We start from the raw sequence: 15,494 nt of genomic DNA, 5'->3' as shown, positions 1-15,494 counted from the left end.
AAGAGGAAACGACTTTCACCCGTGAGCCCCATCCTTCGGCCAGCACTGAGGCTTGCCTTGTCCATTGTTCATCTTAGCTATCATCACCCTTGATGCTAGAATTCAAACTGAGTCCTTGAGAGGCCAAATCGAGCTGCTAGTGTAGACATCGCTGGGTGGCTCTCTCAGGAGGTGGGTACAGCAGGGCATCTGCCAGCAGATGGTCTCCAGGTCCAGTGGACACCCTGCCTGGGGTGCCGGTTCCAGGTGCACATTTCAGGCATTGACCTGATCACAACGCACACATCTTATTGAACCTCACCTGCAAAATCTGAGCAAGATCCACAGCAACCTGGGACCTGCTTGGTGGGGCTGGAGCACGCCTGCAGAGTGATGAAATACCAGTAGCCCTGAAGCCTGGAAGATTACAAGGCAGGGAGCCAGATTAATCTTTGGGTTTTTGTGTTTTGGAAAACTGTATCACAAATGTTTCCTGCTTTCAGTACATTTGTTACTAATGGTGGAAGTTTCCCTTTCCAGAGTGTTTTCAACTTTTTATCAAAGTGCTTTCACAAACATGTGATCTTGCCTTCACAATAAACCTGAAAGCGATGAGCTGGGTAGAATCACCCCATTTGGCAGACAAGGAGAATGAGGCTAATGGTGTCTAAGTGACTAACCTTAAGGCCACTTGTTATTGGCTCTTACTTTCTTCACTATACCATACTGCCAGTGCTTGACTCCATCTTTATTTCCAAATTCAGCGTGCATGTAGTCTGTTTTCCAGCAGCTGCTGCTATCCTTAGGGACGGCCAACATTTTGTCACTTATCTCTTTTACCTCCCAGATCACAAGCGTAACTTTTGCTCAGTATCAAAGAGAAAGATAAGCAAAACCAAAACACTGTTCCATCATAATTTATCAGGTTACATATCTCTCCTCTGTTAGGCTCTGGAAGTGACTCTCATTTCTTCAGTCTACCCTTCCTTGTTTAAACCTCAGTTACCCTCACCTCTGTAGCTGGTTAGGTGTCTTGTAGTAAACCAAATACAAGTCCAGACAGGGAGTGCAGGGTTAGAGCAGGTTAAGCAAGAGTTGCCTAGCTCTCTTAGTTGTTGGCATAGGATCTGTTGGTGTTAACCAGGAGTGGCCGGTTCTCTGACTCTCATTTTACCTGGAGAGCCTCTTCTGTTCTTGAGCAGCTAGCTTCCTCCCCGCCGCTGCGCTCCTGGGTTCCTTCCTGGTACAGTTCCTCTGTTTCCTTCCAGAAAGTGTCTCTCTGGCATTCTTCTAGCAGTTGCCCCTTGCAGGGTTCGTGGTTTTCACGTCTGTAAATTTGCACATGTATTTTTCTTTTAAAGTAGATTAGAAGTATGAAGATAAAGCATTACATCAGGATGTGGAGTAATTACTCTGGGTGAAAATTAGAGTGGAACAGACACAGTTCAGCCAGCAGTCAGGAAATCTGCATTTTAGTCCAGAGATTGCCCAAACCCAACTGAGGACTTTCTCTAATCCTGTAGTTTTCTGGACCCCTAGTTGCCTTATCTGTAGGACATAGTTGCATTAAATGATTTCTACAGTCTCTTTTAGTTCTAAACTTCACTCAAGACCCCCAAACTGAATGAACAAGATTCTACTAGATAAAAGCAGGGTGTCTGGCAAACCTTCCAGTGGTGAAGAGGATGATCTAAGTAGTGAGCTTAAATTCTGTTTATAATTTTGTTGTTATTGGTAATTGAATGGAAGTAGATAAAGGTGATTGAACTTTCTGGCAAGTATAAAATTACCTGAAATCCACTATTATTAGCTGACTTTTTAAGCTTCGTTCCTAAGCTTGCTCACTATTGCATGCCTAACACCTAATACACTGTGTGATCAGCCTGTTGTGTTTTGAGAATACTTTCATAAGACTGATAGGCTTTTTGACTTAACCTATTGTTCATTTTATTAGGGTAGATTAACCATGTCTCATAATAGCTTTAAAATTCAAGATGTGTAGGAACAAGTGATATCTAGACAGAAAGAAATTTTAGAGGTGAAATTTGACAGTAGATACTGTGCTGGTGTCCTTTATTCTTCAACCCCATTGGTGATGTTTCTGGGTTACAGATTCAGTAGATAGGGTTCCAACTGTTTATATTTAATTTCAAGATGGAGGAAGAAGCTATAATTTGTGTTTAATGAAATAAACTATAGAAATGAAAGCAGAAAATAAAATAATGCGATGAATATTCTGAATATTCAAATTCATCTTTGATTTCTATAACATATGTAATTGTATTCTGGGTCATGGATTACTCTGAAAGACAGATGACAGCTATGGGTTCTTTTTCCAGAAAAATAAATGCAAACTCGCAGTTTTGCGTGTTATTTGAAGGGTTTCATGGGCTCCATTAAGTCGATGCAGCCTTGCCTTCTGCCTCATCTAGTGGCCTCTAGTCCAGATTCTTGATAGAAAAGAACCCTGGAATGTTAAACCTTAAAAGTCCCTAGAAGTAATCTAGGCCAGTGTTATTTAAACCGTGGTCATGAAATCAATTGGATGTATCAAAGCCAACATAGAAAAGAGTAAAACAGAAAGTATCAGAGTGTGTCATAACATGCTAAGCGCAAGTTTTGTTTTGTGACCTGTCTCCCCATTTGTTTGTGTGTGTTAGTACTGAGTCTGAATACATAATGCATTTCTTACTGTGGACTCACGGATTGCGGGTAAAGTTCGAGAAACACTCATCAATTCTAGATGAACATCTTCATTCTGTAGGAGCTTTAAAGGCTAAATGATTTGTTCAGACACCCGCCCCCGCAACACACACTCTTTAGTTTGTAGTGGCTGAGCCAGGACTGAACCAAATTACTTGATTGCTAATTGTGCTCTACCACACTGCTAATTTTTTGAAATAGAATTGTGAAGTAGATTATTTAGAAATATTAAGTGATTCACCTGTTTCACATTTGGCATTTTTTAATCCTTTGTTTTTCCTACTGATTTTCTCTCTCATTGCCCTTTAAAATAATCTGGGCTTGAGCTTCTTTCCCAGAGAATTGAAAAATATTGGGGGGGGTGCTTATCATTTGGCTGTCTACACACCTAAGCCATAGAATTTTGAGTTAGGGGCTAATCAGAATTTCAGAACAAGGCATGAATGTTGCTAAGTTTTATGCCCAAACCAAATTAACTTATTTTGAATTATTTGTCTATTCGCTTGTTAATTGAATGTAAAACATGCCTCTAGATGTTGATACTGGCTTATTAGGAAGACCTGGTAACATTCCCTTAGTCATCTGTGTGAGGTTTTCTCAAATTTGACCGTCGTACAGATTGCTCTGAAGGTTTTGTTAAAATGCAGATTCTGATCCAGAATCTGGCTGAGACCCGGGGTTGCTAACAGGCTCCCAGGAGAGGCTGCTGTGCTGCTTGGACGACACTTGCAGCAGCAGGGACCTTGTATTAACTGCCTTATTATCATGACAAGACACGGTAGCCATAGTACGGTTTTCATTGTCTTGATTTTATTAACGTTTTCCTGCCTTTCCACGTTGGCTACAAAAATTAAAATGGCATTCTTATTTCTTAACAAACTGGATTACTTTTTGTACTTAAGAACGTATCTTTAAAACAGCTGTGCTCATGAGTCCCCACACCTGTGAATGAGAACGAGGCCCCTCTTTGCAGCGTTGCTCTATGTGATTTCTACTTAGCACCACTTTGTTTAGCCAGTATTTCCAAGTCTTTCCACAAAACTTAATTTTCTAAATAACTGAAACATTTACTTTCATAAAGAACTTTTTAAAAATATTATGTCATTTTCTTAAACGATTACATGCACTTTTCCCCTCATTTTAGTGGTGTAAGAGCAGTGTTTTGGTGAAGGGTGTTGAACTATATGCAAAATGAGTAAAACCCACAAAACCTTCTAAGTTCTTGTCTGCTTATTATGTTTTTTCTGTTTTGTCTGTCCAGCTGCTGGTATGTCTGTCTCAAAACCCTTCATTTCCCTTCCATTCTAGTTGATTACTTCTGACCTGGAAAGCCAGATGCTAGGTTTGCTAGAAATATGCAGGGGGTTAATCCCAGTCAAAAGACCCCCTGTCCTGGGGCCTTTCCTAAGAGCGTGGTAGTCAAGAAGTTCAGCTGCCCTTGAGCACTAGGGAAATCCTTTGGTCTTAACCATATTCTGAATAGTTAGCTCTAAAAGGGACTCACTTGTTCTTCATGCCTTTCTCCATGTGCTTCTCTCTCTCTCTCTCTCTCTCTCTCTCTCTCTCTCTCTCTCTCTCACACACACACACACACACACACACACACACACACTTTGTGGTAGAATGTGTTTGAAATATGTCTGTGTGTATTAGCCCTGTGACTGGGAATACGTAAGCGGCACGTCAGGGTCTGTATGAGATGGGGATGAACGTTCTGTGCTAAAGACCATGGTTCTCTTTGCACTCAGTCTGTCTTGCAGTGGCTTCATAGACAGTTTTAAGAATAATAACGGTGACAACAAAGAGGATATTCCTTGGTTCAGTTTGGTGATTCAGGGTCCCAGGAATTTAAAGTCTGACTTCAGTTGTGTTGTCTTTAGTAGGTGGTTGGTTGTAAAAACAGTCGAAGGTCCCATTTGTTGGATCCTCTCTCAGGAACGCAACATTCAGATGGGTGTTGTGCAGGGGGAGCAGGGCTGTGGTCGTGGAGGTGTGTCGGACGGGGGCACGTGGCTGCTGCCCTTCAAACCAGCGAGAGTCCCCCAGTACTCGCGGTGTGGCTACATTCCCTCACTGGTCCCTCTAGAGATGAGTACGCAATGTGTGGTACCTACAACAAGTGTCCCAGTTTCTTCTTACTCAACAAAGCTACAAATTGTTGGAGGATTCACATCTATGAAAAACACATAGTAGTTAGTATTGTTCAGATTCAAAGCAGAGAGAACCTGTTTGTGTCTTAGCGAGGCAGCATCAGAAAATGTGTTATTTTAGACAGCCTTATTGGTTTTTATGTTAGAATTTGTGGATTATATTGTTTAAAATTCTGACAAGACTGAATGTAACCATAACATTTGGGTTGGATTTTGAAGCCTTGAACCAGGGCCCCCATCTGACGTATTTTCAGTGAATTATAACCTTTAAACACTGATTAACAGACTTGTCTCATTTGAATCTTTTTTTTACATCCAGAATATGTCTTACATTTCAGCGCAGCTAAGCCTACTGATATCATTTTAGTCTAATTAACAGTATTTTGCAATCTGGGACGCCTGTCAAAGATTATTACAGGAGCTAGAAAACACTGGGAGGTAGAACGAACACATGACCTCATCTCTTATTTTGCGCTCGACTATAACTTGCATTCAAAGAGATTAAAAAAGGAAAAAGAAAAATAGCATTCCTTCCCATTAAGCTCTAATAAATATGATTAATATGGTTTTGCTATTAATAATCCTAGACTTCTAACTGGTAGAATGGAGGATTTTGTTTGAGGTACTAGAAACTAAATGCTGCCAGGATAAAGATTTGACTAGAAACAGAGTAGATACCAGTCTCTACCCTTTGTTAACTGATCCTTTTTGTTTAACTGAGGGAGTAAAAATGCACATCTCCTGAAGAGAAATCTGTGGGCATAAACTCTTCCTGTTTTTAAATATATTTCATAGCTTGTTTATCTTATTTAAATGTAGCCAAGAGAATGCAACTGCTGTTCCTTTAATATCAGAACTATGCATGTTACAATAGGTGTCACTGTTTTGCTTGGTCCAATCATGATTGGTGACTTCAGCTATTGGCTCCGAGCACTGGCTGTCTGACTCCATCTGCAGGGCTGTAATACCTACTCTCCTCCGATCCATTCACCACACAACTTCAGCCGGCTGAGCAGACTCACGGGCTCCAGCACATCTTGCTAACCTAATTCAGAAAACAAGTGCCACGGCTCTCTGCCTGTCATCTTCGCTCACTGTAGCGTTTTCAGGTGATCTTGGAAACTGGGTTATTTTTATGAGCAAATAAGAGAAACAGGAATCATGATGGGGATGTATTTAACAGACCCGGTGCTGGATAAAACTTAAAGCCAGTTTCTAATTTCAACATAGTAAAAAGGTCACCTTGCCTGGCTGAGGAAAGAAGCAGAGCATCGGCTGGTCGGTTTCTGTCCACATCTTAGCGCGTGCTGGCCTCTTTCCCTTGAAGCTCGTGCCGATTTGGGATACCTAGCTATAAACAGAGACCTACTGTCCTCATGGTAGATGACAAGGAAAAGAACATGAAATGTCTCACCTTCTTCTTGATGCTTCCAGAGACGGTAAAGAACAGGTCCAAGAAGAGCTCAAAGAAAACAAACCCCAGCAGCAGCAGCAGCAGCAGCGGCAGCAGCAGCGGCGGCAGCAGCAGCAGCAGCAAGTTGCCCCCGGTTTGCTATGAAATAATCACCTTGAAGACTAAAAAGAAGAAGAAGATGGCTGCTGATATATTCCCCCGTAAAAAACCAGCCACCTCCGGCAGCACCACGGTCCAGCAGTACCACCAGCAGAACCTCAGCAACAACAACCTTATTCCGGCCCCGAACTGGCAGGGTCTTTATCCCACCATCAGAGAGAGGTGAGTGCCGGGCCAGCATGCTTACTTTAAAAGTTCTCCTGTGTTGAAGTTTCTGCTTTTGCACAACCTGTGCTGTATTTTAACTTAAATCTGCGCTTCCTCTTTTCCCAGAAGCTTTATTGGTAATGGAAAACTGCCTTGTATCTTTCCCAAAACAGCACAGCTGTTTTCCTCTTAGATAAAAATGTTTTTGTAAGCTGCAGCATTCAAGTGACAGGGCTGTGTCTGTGGGTTGTAGAAGACAGAAACCTTTTATTTGTCCCTGGTCTAAAGAAAAGTTTGGGGAACTCTCTCTCCCTTTAGCTTGAGTCACTGCGCATGTGTCTGCGGTGATCACAAGCACAGGTGTGTAGTGGGAACCTCTGTCTGTAGCTTGACCCTGAAGTTAGTAAACTGTTGCTTGGCTTGTGCATCTTTTGTGGGTTTTGTCTGTTGGGGAGGGGGTGTTAAAACGCCGGCTGCTGTGAATTAATGAATTGCCTCTGTTTATAGAAATGCGGTGATGTTCAATAATGATTTGATGGCAGATGTCCATTTTGTGGTTGGGCCACCAGGTGGGACTCAGCGGTTGCCGGGACACAAAGTAAGCAACAGCTGCATTACCGGTTTAGTCCTGAGATTTACAAAGAGGGACCCTCTCCATGAGCCAGGAACTTGGGGTGGGCAGCTCGCTGACGGCCGGTGTGCGTGTTTCACCAGATCACAGAGAAAGCGCAGCCTCTCCAGAGGGCCTTGGCCACGCTTAATTTTTTTCTTCGTCTCCTTCTACCCAGCTTTATATGTCACCCAGAAACATGCCCTCTTACCTCTTCAGTCATGGAAAGTCGTTTTGATAGGTTAGGAAAGTCGTATGTTTACCCTTCTCCTAGAAATCAGTTAGATAAGCCTTTATGTTATTTATTCTGTAACGAGGGAACCTGTGCATGAATCTGTTAAAGCCTTGATAATAAACAGCAGAGGGACTAGTTTGTGTGAACATCTATCCTTTACTTTCACAGCCAGATCCACTGTACCTGGACATTGTCAGCAGAGCAGGTGTTAGGTGCCCTGTCTCCACTAAAGCTGATGGCTTAGAGTTGTTTTTTTGGATTGATTTGCTGAAACTGTTTTCAATTTAGTGCATGAAATAAGATTTCCATTTCTCCACAGTATGTTTTAGCTGTTGGGAGCTCTGTGTTCCATGCAATGTTTTACGGAGAACTTGCTGAGGACAAAGATGAAATCCGTATACCAGATGTCGATCCTGCTGCTTTTCTCGCGATGCTGAAGTAAGCACCATGCGTATGTCTGGAAAGAGTTTGTTTATGCTGTATTGGTACTCTGCTGGTTTCACAGTTAAATCTAAGTTCCAGGTAACAGAAAAGGGAGACTGACGTAGAAAGAGGGTGCTGCTTACCCTTTAAATATTACTCTGTGGATCTTTCCACAGGAAGCTTGTGGACTGAAACAGGCATTTTTAATCACACCTTGGGGGGCAAATGGCACGTACAGTGATTTCATTTTGAATGACTTATAATTAAAGAAAAGTAACTTTCTGGTGTAGTCATTATCTAATAGAGCATGTTCTAAAAGCAGTGTGTGTGGAAAAGTCTTTAAAGAGACACAAATTATATTTTTGCTTCACAATTCCAGAAATTATATACCTTATTTAAATACTACCAGTTAGGAGATTTTTAATTTTTCTAGGAGTTATTGTCTCCTGTCAGCAAATATAAAACTTATTATTTGTTGAAATTATCCAATCTTTATGCACACATACATACTACATACATTTATAAAATCACATACTGTTTTCTCAGGGATAAGAAGTATTTGCATTTTGTAGTAGAGGAGAAATTTTTGAAAGATATGAGTAGTTTTCTATAGTTTTCTGTGGATGTGTTCAGGAAAACTTTAATTGGTGATATAGAAATGTAAAGTTATAAGATTTATATTTATAAAGAAAAATAGTTTTCTATGTCATGGGTCTTTTTCAGAATCCAGTGCATGTTAACCAGATAAATAGAATCTGCTTCTTTGACATGTATGGTTTCCAGACAGCGTGACAGGCTACCGTGTAGTCAGAACCCAGTGACTATTCTAGACGAAATTTATGTGATCTTCGTTGATCCGTATTCTAGCACACCACCGTGTATCAGAGCTCAAGGTTATCTGCTGCTGTAGGGATTTTGATTCACTGGAATAAATACAATGTTGAAAAAAATTATTCATTGGGTCCACAAGTTAAAATGTTGATAGATATTATCTTCTGCCTACAGAAAAATACATATGATAGCTCAAGAACTGTAAAGTGCTTAATTCTTTATCTGTAGTGTAGTTTTTAAATCCATTTGCTGCCAGCTAGAACTTTTACAGTGGGAGGGAGGGAACTTAAAGGCAAGTGAGCATGTGAAGTACCAAGAGGTAAACTAATCCACCGCTTTTATTTATTTGCTTTTCTAATGGAGGCACTGGGGGTTGAACCCAGGACCTTGTGCATGCTAAGCTCGTGCTCTCCCACTGAGCTATACCTTCCCCCCGCTAAGCCACCACTTTTAACCAACAGACCCTTTGTGACCTCTGTAGTCTTTTAGAGATACACATGCAGAGACGAATTTTATGTGCAGGGGTTTTGTGTGTACTTTTCCCCACCAGTGAAGTCAGCCTCGTGTATCTGACACTGTCTGTGCTGCAGAGGAGAAATCCGGCACTGGCTGGGCGTTTTGGCTCCACTGTAGTCGAGTGGAGTGTTGAGTCGCTACAGGTGCAGGTACAGTGAGGAAACCTGAGTGCAAGTCACGCAGCTCCCTTTCACCGAAGCCCTTCGGTTCATCATTTGACAAGCATCTTTTCTTACAAATGTGCTGCCTAGAATGTATCTTCGTACAATTTTTTAAAAGTACAAACGCAGTCCACGTAAAGTGGTAGGAATCAGAAGTGTAGCAGGTGCCATCTGCTGTCGCCTGGGATAGCAGAGGCCGGGTTTCCCTCCTCCCTGCATTGTGGGTGAGCAGCCGGCACTACTGCAGAGGGGCTTGTCGAGAACAAGGAAGACTGGCCAGTCCCAGAGTAGGAGCCACAAAGTGCTGACCGTGCTGCAGATCCTCCCCCCGGTCCTGGTCCTCTGGTCGCAGCATCCCTGCTGCAGGTGTTCTGTCGGGCAACCTTGCCACCTTGCCAGGGGCAGCTGGCTCTATTCTGTCTAAGAAGAGTAAGGGCTTCCTGAGAGCAAAAATGCAGGTTCCATTTGCGATTGTGGTCATTTTTCTCATTGCCACCCTTGTATTTCTGTACTGTCTTACAGAAGCCATTGCTGATTTCTCGTTACATGTGTTCCACCAAGAAAAACTTCACAGCAAGTAGCTAAACACCTTAGCTAGAAAATTTTTTTTAACATTTTTTATTGATTTATAATCATTTTACAATGTTGTGTCAAATTCCAGTGTTCAGCACAATTTTTCAGTCATTCATGGACATATACACACTCATTGTCACATTTTTTTCTCTGTGAGTTATCATAACATTTTGTGTATATTTCCCTGTGCTATACAGTGTAATCTTATTTATTAGAAAATTTTTTAAATCATGTTATTAGGATGTATTTTTCACCCATGTGCAGATCTCACTGACCATCTCTTAGGGAACCCTAGGGAAATAAAGGAAGCAGATGATTTATCGCTTTATGTACCATTTTGGGAGACTGCCACTGTCCCCCAAAACAGTAAGAAGTGTCTTTTCTCCTGAAATAGGGTTACTTCACAGAAGTACACAAATAGTGTATATTTTGGCTTACTTTGTCTTTTAATTAAATGTATCTGGGAATAATGCATTCTTTAATTCTGAAGGTGGAAGGGAATGTGTGGGGGAGAAGAAAGAATTTAGAGTATAAAAAAAAGCCAGATACAAAGCCTACATTGGATTCAATGTAAAGTTAACTGAAGATAGCATCAGAGCTCATATTTAAAAATCCATTGAACTTGGAACTATTAAAAAATATCTTATTTAAGATCAGGTTTCAGTTTGTGTTTAAGGAAAATCCAAGTCATTGCTAACATTCTTGTATTAAAGATATTTGTTTCTATCTGAATGTGTAGAAAAAAATTTAAGTAAAATTAAGTAAGAAAAGGAGACTTTTTCTCCTAAAATATATGGGATTATTTTAATTAAATATAACACAGTATATTTAATAGGATTTTGCTACTTTTTCCTAATATTGACTATCTGCGATGACAGTCCTTTTTCAGACAGTTCTGGTATCTTTTTTTTTTTTTTCTTCAAAAGACACTGAATGTAGATTATAAAACAGAGGCTACAGTGGTTACATGAAGTTAATGTCTTTAATTATACAAACTTTCTGCTGAGTTGAAATATTAATAATACATGAATATATTTCACTTGTTGCCTTCATGTCTGATCATTTTTTAATGACTGTCACATCAGATGATTTTCTTGGCACTAACTGAAAGTAGCTGCATCTTTTCTTGCTGGACCCGCTCATTTTGTGAAAACTCCGTTTTCATGCTGTGCTCTTTCTTTCAGATATATCTATTGTGACGAAATTGACTTGGCTGCTGACACAGTGTTGGCCACTCTTTATGCTGCCAAAAAGTACATCGTCCCTCACCTCGCCAGGGCCTGCGTCAATTTCCTGGAGACCAGCCTGAGCGCCAAGAACGCCTGTGTCCTCCTCTCCCAGAGCTGCCTGTTCGAGGAGCCAGACCTGACCCAGCGTTGCTGGGAGGTGATCGACGCCCAGGCCGAGCTAGCCCTTAAGTCCGAGGGGTTCTGCGACATCGACTTCCAGACACTGGAAAGCATCCTCCGCAGGGAAACTCTGAACTGCCAAAGAGATTGTGGTTTTTGAGGCAGCTCTCAACTGGGCCGAGGTGGAGTGCCAGCGGCAAGACCTAGCCTTGAGCATTGAAAACAAACGCAAGGTCCTCGGGAAGGCGCTTTACTTGATCCGCATCCCGACCATGGCCCTGGACGACTTTGCCAACGGCGCCGCGCAGTCCGGAGTGCTGACTCTCAACGAGACCAACGACATCTTCCTCTGGTACACCGCAGCCAAGAAGCCCGAGCTGCAGTTCGTCAGCAAAGCCCGCAAGGGCCTGGTCCCCCAGCGCTGTCACCGCTTCCAGTCGTGCGCCTACCGCAGCAACCAGTGGCGCTACCGGGGCCGCTGCGACAGCATCCAGTTCGCCGTGGACAAGAGGGTGTTCATCGCCGGCTTCGGGCTGTACGGCTCCAGCTGCGGCTCGGCCGAGTACAGCGCCAAGATCGAACTCAAGCGGCAGGGCGTCGTCCTGGGGCAGAACTTGAGCAAGTACTTCTCCGACGGCTCCAGCAACACCTTCCCCGTGTGGTTTGAGTACCCAGTGCAGATCGAGCCGGACACCTTCTACACGGCCAGCGTGATACTGGACGGCAACGAACTCAGCTACTTTGGTCAGGAGGGCATGACGGAGGTTCAGTGTGGCAAGGTCACCGTCCAGTTTCAGTGCTCCTCGGACAGCACCAACGGCACTGGGGTGCAGGGCGGGCAGATCCCCGAACTCATCTTCTACGCTTGAAAACACTTTCCGAAGTGGCCTGGGCTCTGTGGTCGCATTGGGCCCCCTGCTTGCTCAATGCTTAGCGCGGCTGCAGGTGTGTGATCAGCACAGGTGATTTGTAATGAATGGAGCTGTAGGCAGTTTCTAGTTTCTTTCAGCCTTTTGATTATGTACAAGCAAAAACGCAGCATTCAGCTTTCAACTCTATGCCTGAAAAAGCCAAGTTCTTATCAAGGCTTGTAGGCTTTAGAGTGGCATCTATACATATCTGGGGAGATTTTGTGTTTTTTTCCAATTTTTTCAACTGCCCCACTGACCTCCCAGTTTTGTTCCTTTTAAGAGAATTTTTGGATCACCTCAGTCCTTTTGGACTTTATTTTGACAAATAGAAGTAAATAGTCTAAAATAATAATAACAGGAATTATTTTTAAACAGAACCCCTCCCTCCCTCCAAAACAGATAAACCTCAGTGTATAATTTTGAAAAAAGTTTTGCTTGATAAGTAATAATTTAGAAAGTAGACAGTAGTCATATTTACCTTCCTATTTTATTTCCTTTTAAATATTTTACTTTTAAGCATTGCTTTTTCTTAAATCTGAAATTCACAAAATTGTTAAATTTTAAACTCCAAAGTGTAAATGTAAAGTAAGCAAGTAAGAAATTGGAAGTTTTAGGCCATGACTTTTGCTACAAGCAGGTTTACGTTTTAGTCCAGAAAACAAAATATTGCAGTACAGAGACTTCTTTTTAGTAGTAACTAAATTACAAAATTTTGTCGTCATTAGAAAAAAGTTGAGGCCTATTAACTTAAACTAACACAGTTTAAAAAGGAAGCCTAAAAGAATCCCATACTACAAGTGCGGATCAGAACACACGGTTTGAAAAAGTCAAACTCTTTTCTCCCCACTTAGCTTATGATCCCTACCATCTGCTGGTTTTCAAAAGTTGTACTGTATAGAATCCCTATTCCCTTTTTCCTATGAAAAGAGGACCAAACGATTCTTTAGATGAATGGAATAGCAATTAGTTTTGTAGCACCACATGTTAATGTAGTAAGATACTTTTATTCATTGATTTTTTTTTAATCTGAAATATACTTTACGTGGTCTACTTTGACCACATTCTATCTTCTTAGTTAATTATAATTCTGTCCTGTTCCTCGACTGCTAGAATCTGGCCTCTGGCCATCTTAAAGTGCCAATATATGCCTGCAGGGTTTTACAAAAATGGTCTGGAGCTTTGATGACACGTAATGTTCATTGCATCAGCATCACATCCAGCACTCTTATTTGTCCATAGTTATAATGTAAACAAAGGAGGGAAAAGCTCATCAAAAATTCTCCTTCAGTGAAGGCTTGTTCTGGGTTAGTGCCCGAGACCCTGGTAGCGTCCACTGTGTTCACTCCCAGCTGAAGTATCCATGTGTTTCTGGGCAGCTTTTCTGCTCAGTGTGATCCTGAGATGGCTTCCCCGCCACCCAGAGTGTGGTCCCTGGCCGCCTCCTTCTCCTGCTCTGTGAGCCCGAAGCTGGCTTGTGTGGAGCAGGTGTTAGTCCTGGGGTGGGTGTGTGCGTGGGGGCCCGCGCGCCTACGAGTGCGTGCCGGCTCGGGAGTTGTCTCCTCCCTGCCTGGCCAGTGAGGGACGGGACAGAAACGGTCCCCCTGCTGGCCCCAGCGAGGCCCCAGTGAGTGACTGCCTGTGCTTCTGGGCCACTTCTTCCCCTGTAGACGTGGGCTTGTTGCTTTGGCCGGCTTCCCTGATGGAGGAGAACACTGGATTACAGGAAATGTTTTAATCATCTTTGCCATTACCTGTGTCTGTTAGCACAGAGGATCAGAAGCTGTGACTGGTGATGACGGACAAGTAAGTCCTCCCAGGGACAACTTCCCAAGATATCTAACAGTTATTTCTTATTAGCAAGATGACAGGTAGTAGTTTTGGCAAGCCATCTATGAAACAAAGAAACATTTTCAATGTAAAAAATACAAAGGGTTTTTATTTATAAATTATGGTTAAACATTTCAGTAACTCATAGCTACCTTGCGGAATGGTAGACTGTGTACCTGATTGGAAGGCACTCATTTTTAAGCCAGCGGAGAAGAAACTTTATGTAGCACTCATTTCATCACATCAGGTTGTTGAGGTGGGTGTGACACCCTTAGAGTGAAGATTGTCCCTTCAGAAACACTCACTGTCAGTGGTCCTGGCAACGGGCTGCCCTCCACGGGGCCCGGGAACCGCCAGGTGAGGCCACGAGAGATTGTACACTGGGTGTAGAAGAACTTAATTTTAAATTAATTACTGTCACTTTGAAAAGAAAAAAAAAAAAAGACACATCCACCATCTGATTGGCTGGTGCTGAAAACTGTGGGTTAAATTTGAAAATTGTGTTTCAAATAAGAAAATGTTATCTTTTAAATCCTATTCTCCCTTCTGCATTTTCCACAACATGGAATTAAGGCTAATGTGCTTGCTTTATTTTCTTTGGTAACCTTGACTTTTGTAGCTTTTAAAACTAGAAACTATCATTCTGACAAGGCAGGCAACTTAGCGTATAAACACAACTTTATTAACCAGTGCCCAGTAGATGCTGTTCCCAGTGTGTCTGGCAGTCTTCGTCCTTGTTCACGTCCTGGGGACAAGGGGGGCTAGACTAGCAGTTCTAACGTGACGTTCTTTAAGCATATCTTAAAATAGTATTTAAGTAAATGGTCTAATTTCTACATAATTATTGCACTGAACTGTTTTTTTTTTAAGGTGTTTAAATAAGCTCAGCTAATTCAAGACCACTTGTGCATCAGAGTGCTTGAATTCAGTAGCTTACAGCATTATTTATGAAGGAAAAATACATAAATATGAAGTACCTCATGTTGAATGTTATTGTACTGTATTTTTAATGTAACAGTGCAGATCTTGTTAGACACATGAATGTGTATAATCATGTTAAATGCAAATAAAATAAAACTGGTTCATAGATTGTTTTCCTTAGCATTTTTGTGGGTCCCTTGAAAGAGTAAAGAACTCATTCTGGCACTTTGGGTGGGCACTTACATTTTGCAGAGATGGTTTTTGCAGGAACATTTGTTTGCTAAGTATTCACATATCCTTGATCCCTAAAGAGGTAAAAATTTGAGTCAAAAGCATAATAAAACAATAAATATGTTAATCAGGTGCATTGCTGAATGCCTGGAGAGGGAGTGAATGGACATGTTTCTGTTCCCATCAGGGAAATTGTGCTTGGCTGGCATTCTGATGGGATAGTTGCTCCGAGGTCTGGATCTCCCTGTCCTGGGGTGTGGACAGCAAATCACATCTACCTTTAGGTGTGACTAGTGCTGCTTGTTCCTGCTGTCTTATATGATAGCTTGCATTTAGGAATAAAGATGATACATG

General features: G+C 42.0%; 1 protein-coding gene across 1 annotated transcript in view; it reads left to right on the top strand.

The window, feature by feature from the left end:
- The window catches only part of BTBD3 (BTB domain containing 3), a 30,640-nt gene extending 15,565 nt beyond the window's left edge, over positions 1–15,075 (top strand). The window contains 5 exon segments of the mRNA XM_032461823.1: positions 6,267–6,567; positions 7,060–7,150; positions 7,717–7,835; positions 11,086–11,386; positions 11,388–15,075. Coding sequence (XP_032317714.1) covers positions 6,425–6,567; positions 7,060–7,150; positions 7,717–7,835; positions 11,086–11,386; positions 11,388–12,119 — 1,386 coding nt within the window. The 5' untranslated portion in view covers positions 6,267–6,424 and the 3' untranslated portion in view covers positions 12,120–15,075.
- The last annotated feature ends 419 nt before the right edge of the window (positions 15,076–15,494 follow it).

This window comes from Camelus ferus, chromosome 19 (assembly GCF_009834535.1).
Source record: "Camelus ferus isolate YT-003-E chromosome 19, BCGSAC_Cfer_1.0, whole genome shotgun sequence".
Lineage (NCBI taxonomy): Eukaryota > Metazoa > Chordata > Mammalia > Artiodactyla > Camelidae > Camelus > Camelus ferus.
Note: the sequence above shows the minus strand (reverse complement) of the source record. Positions and strands in the feature narration are given on the sequence as shown.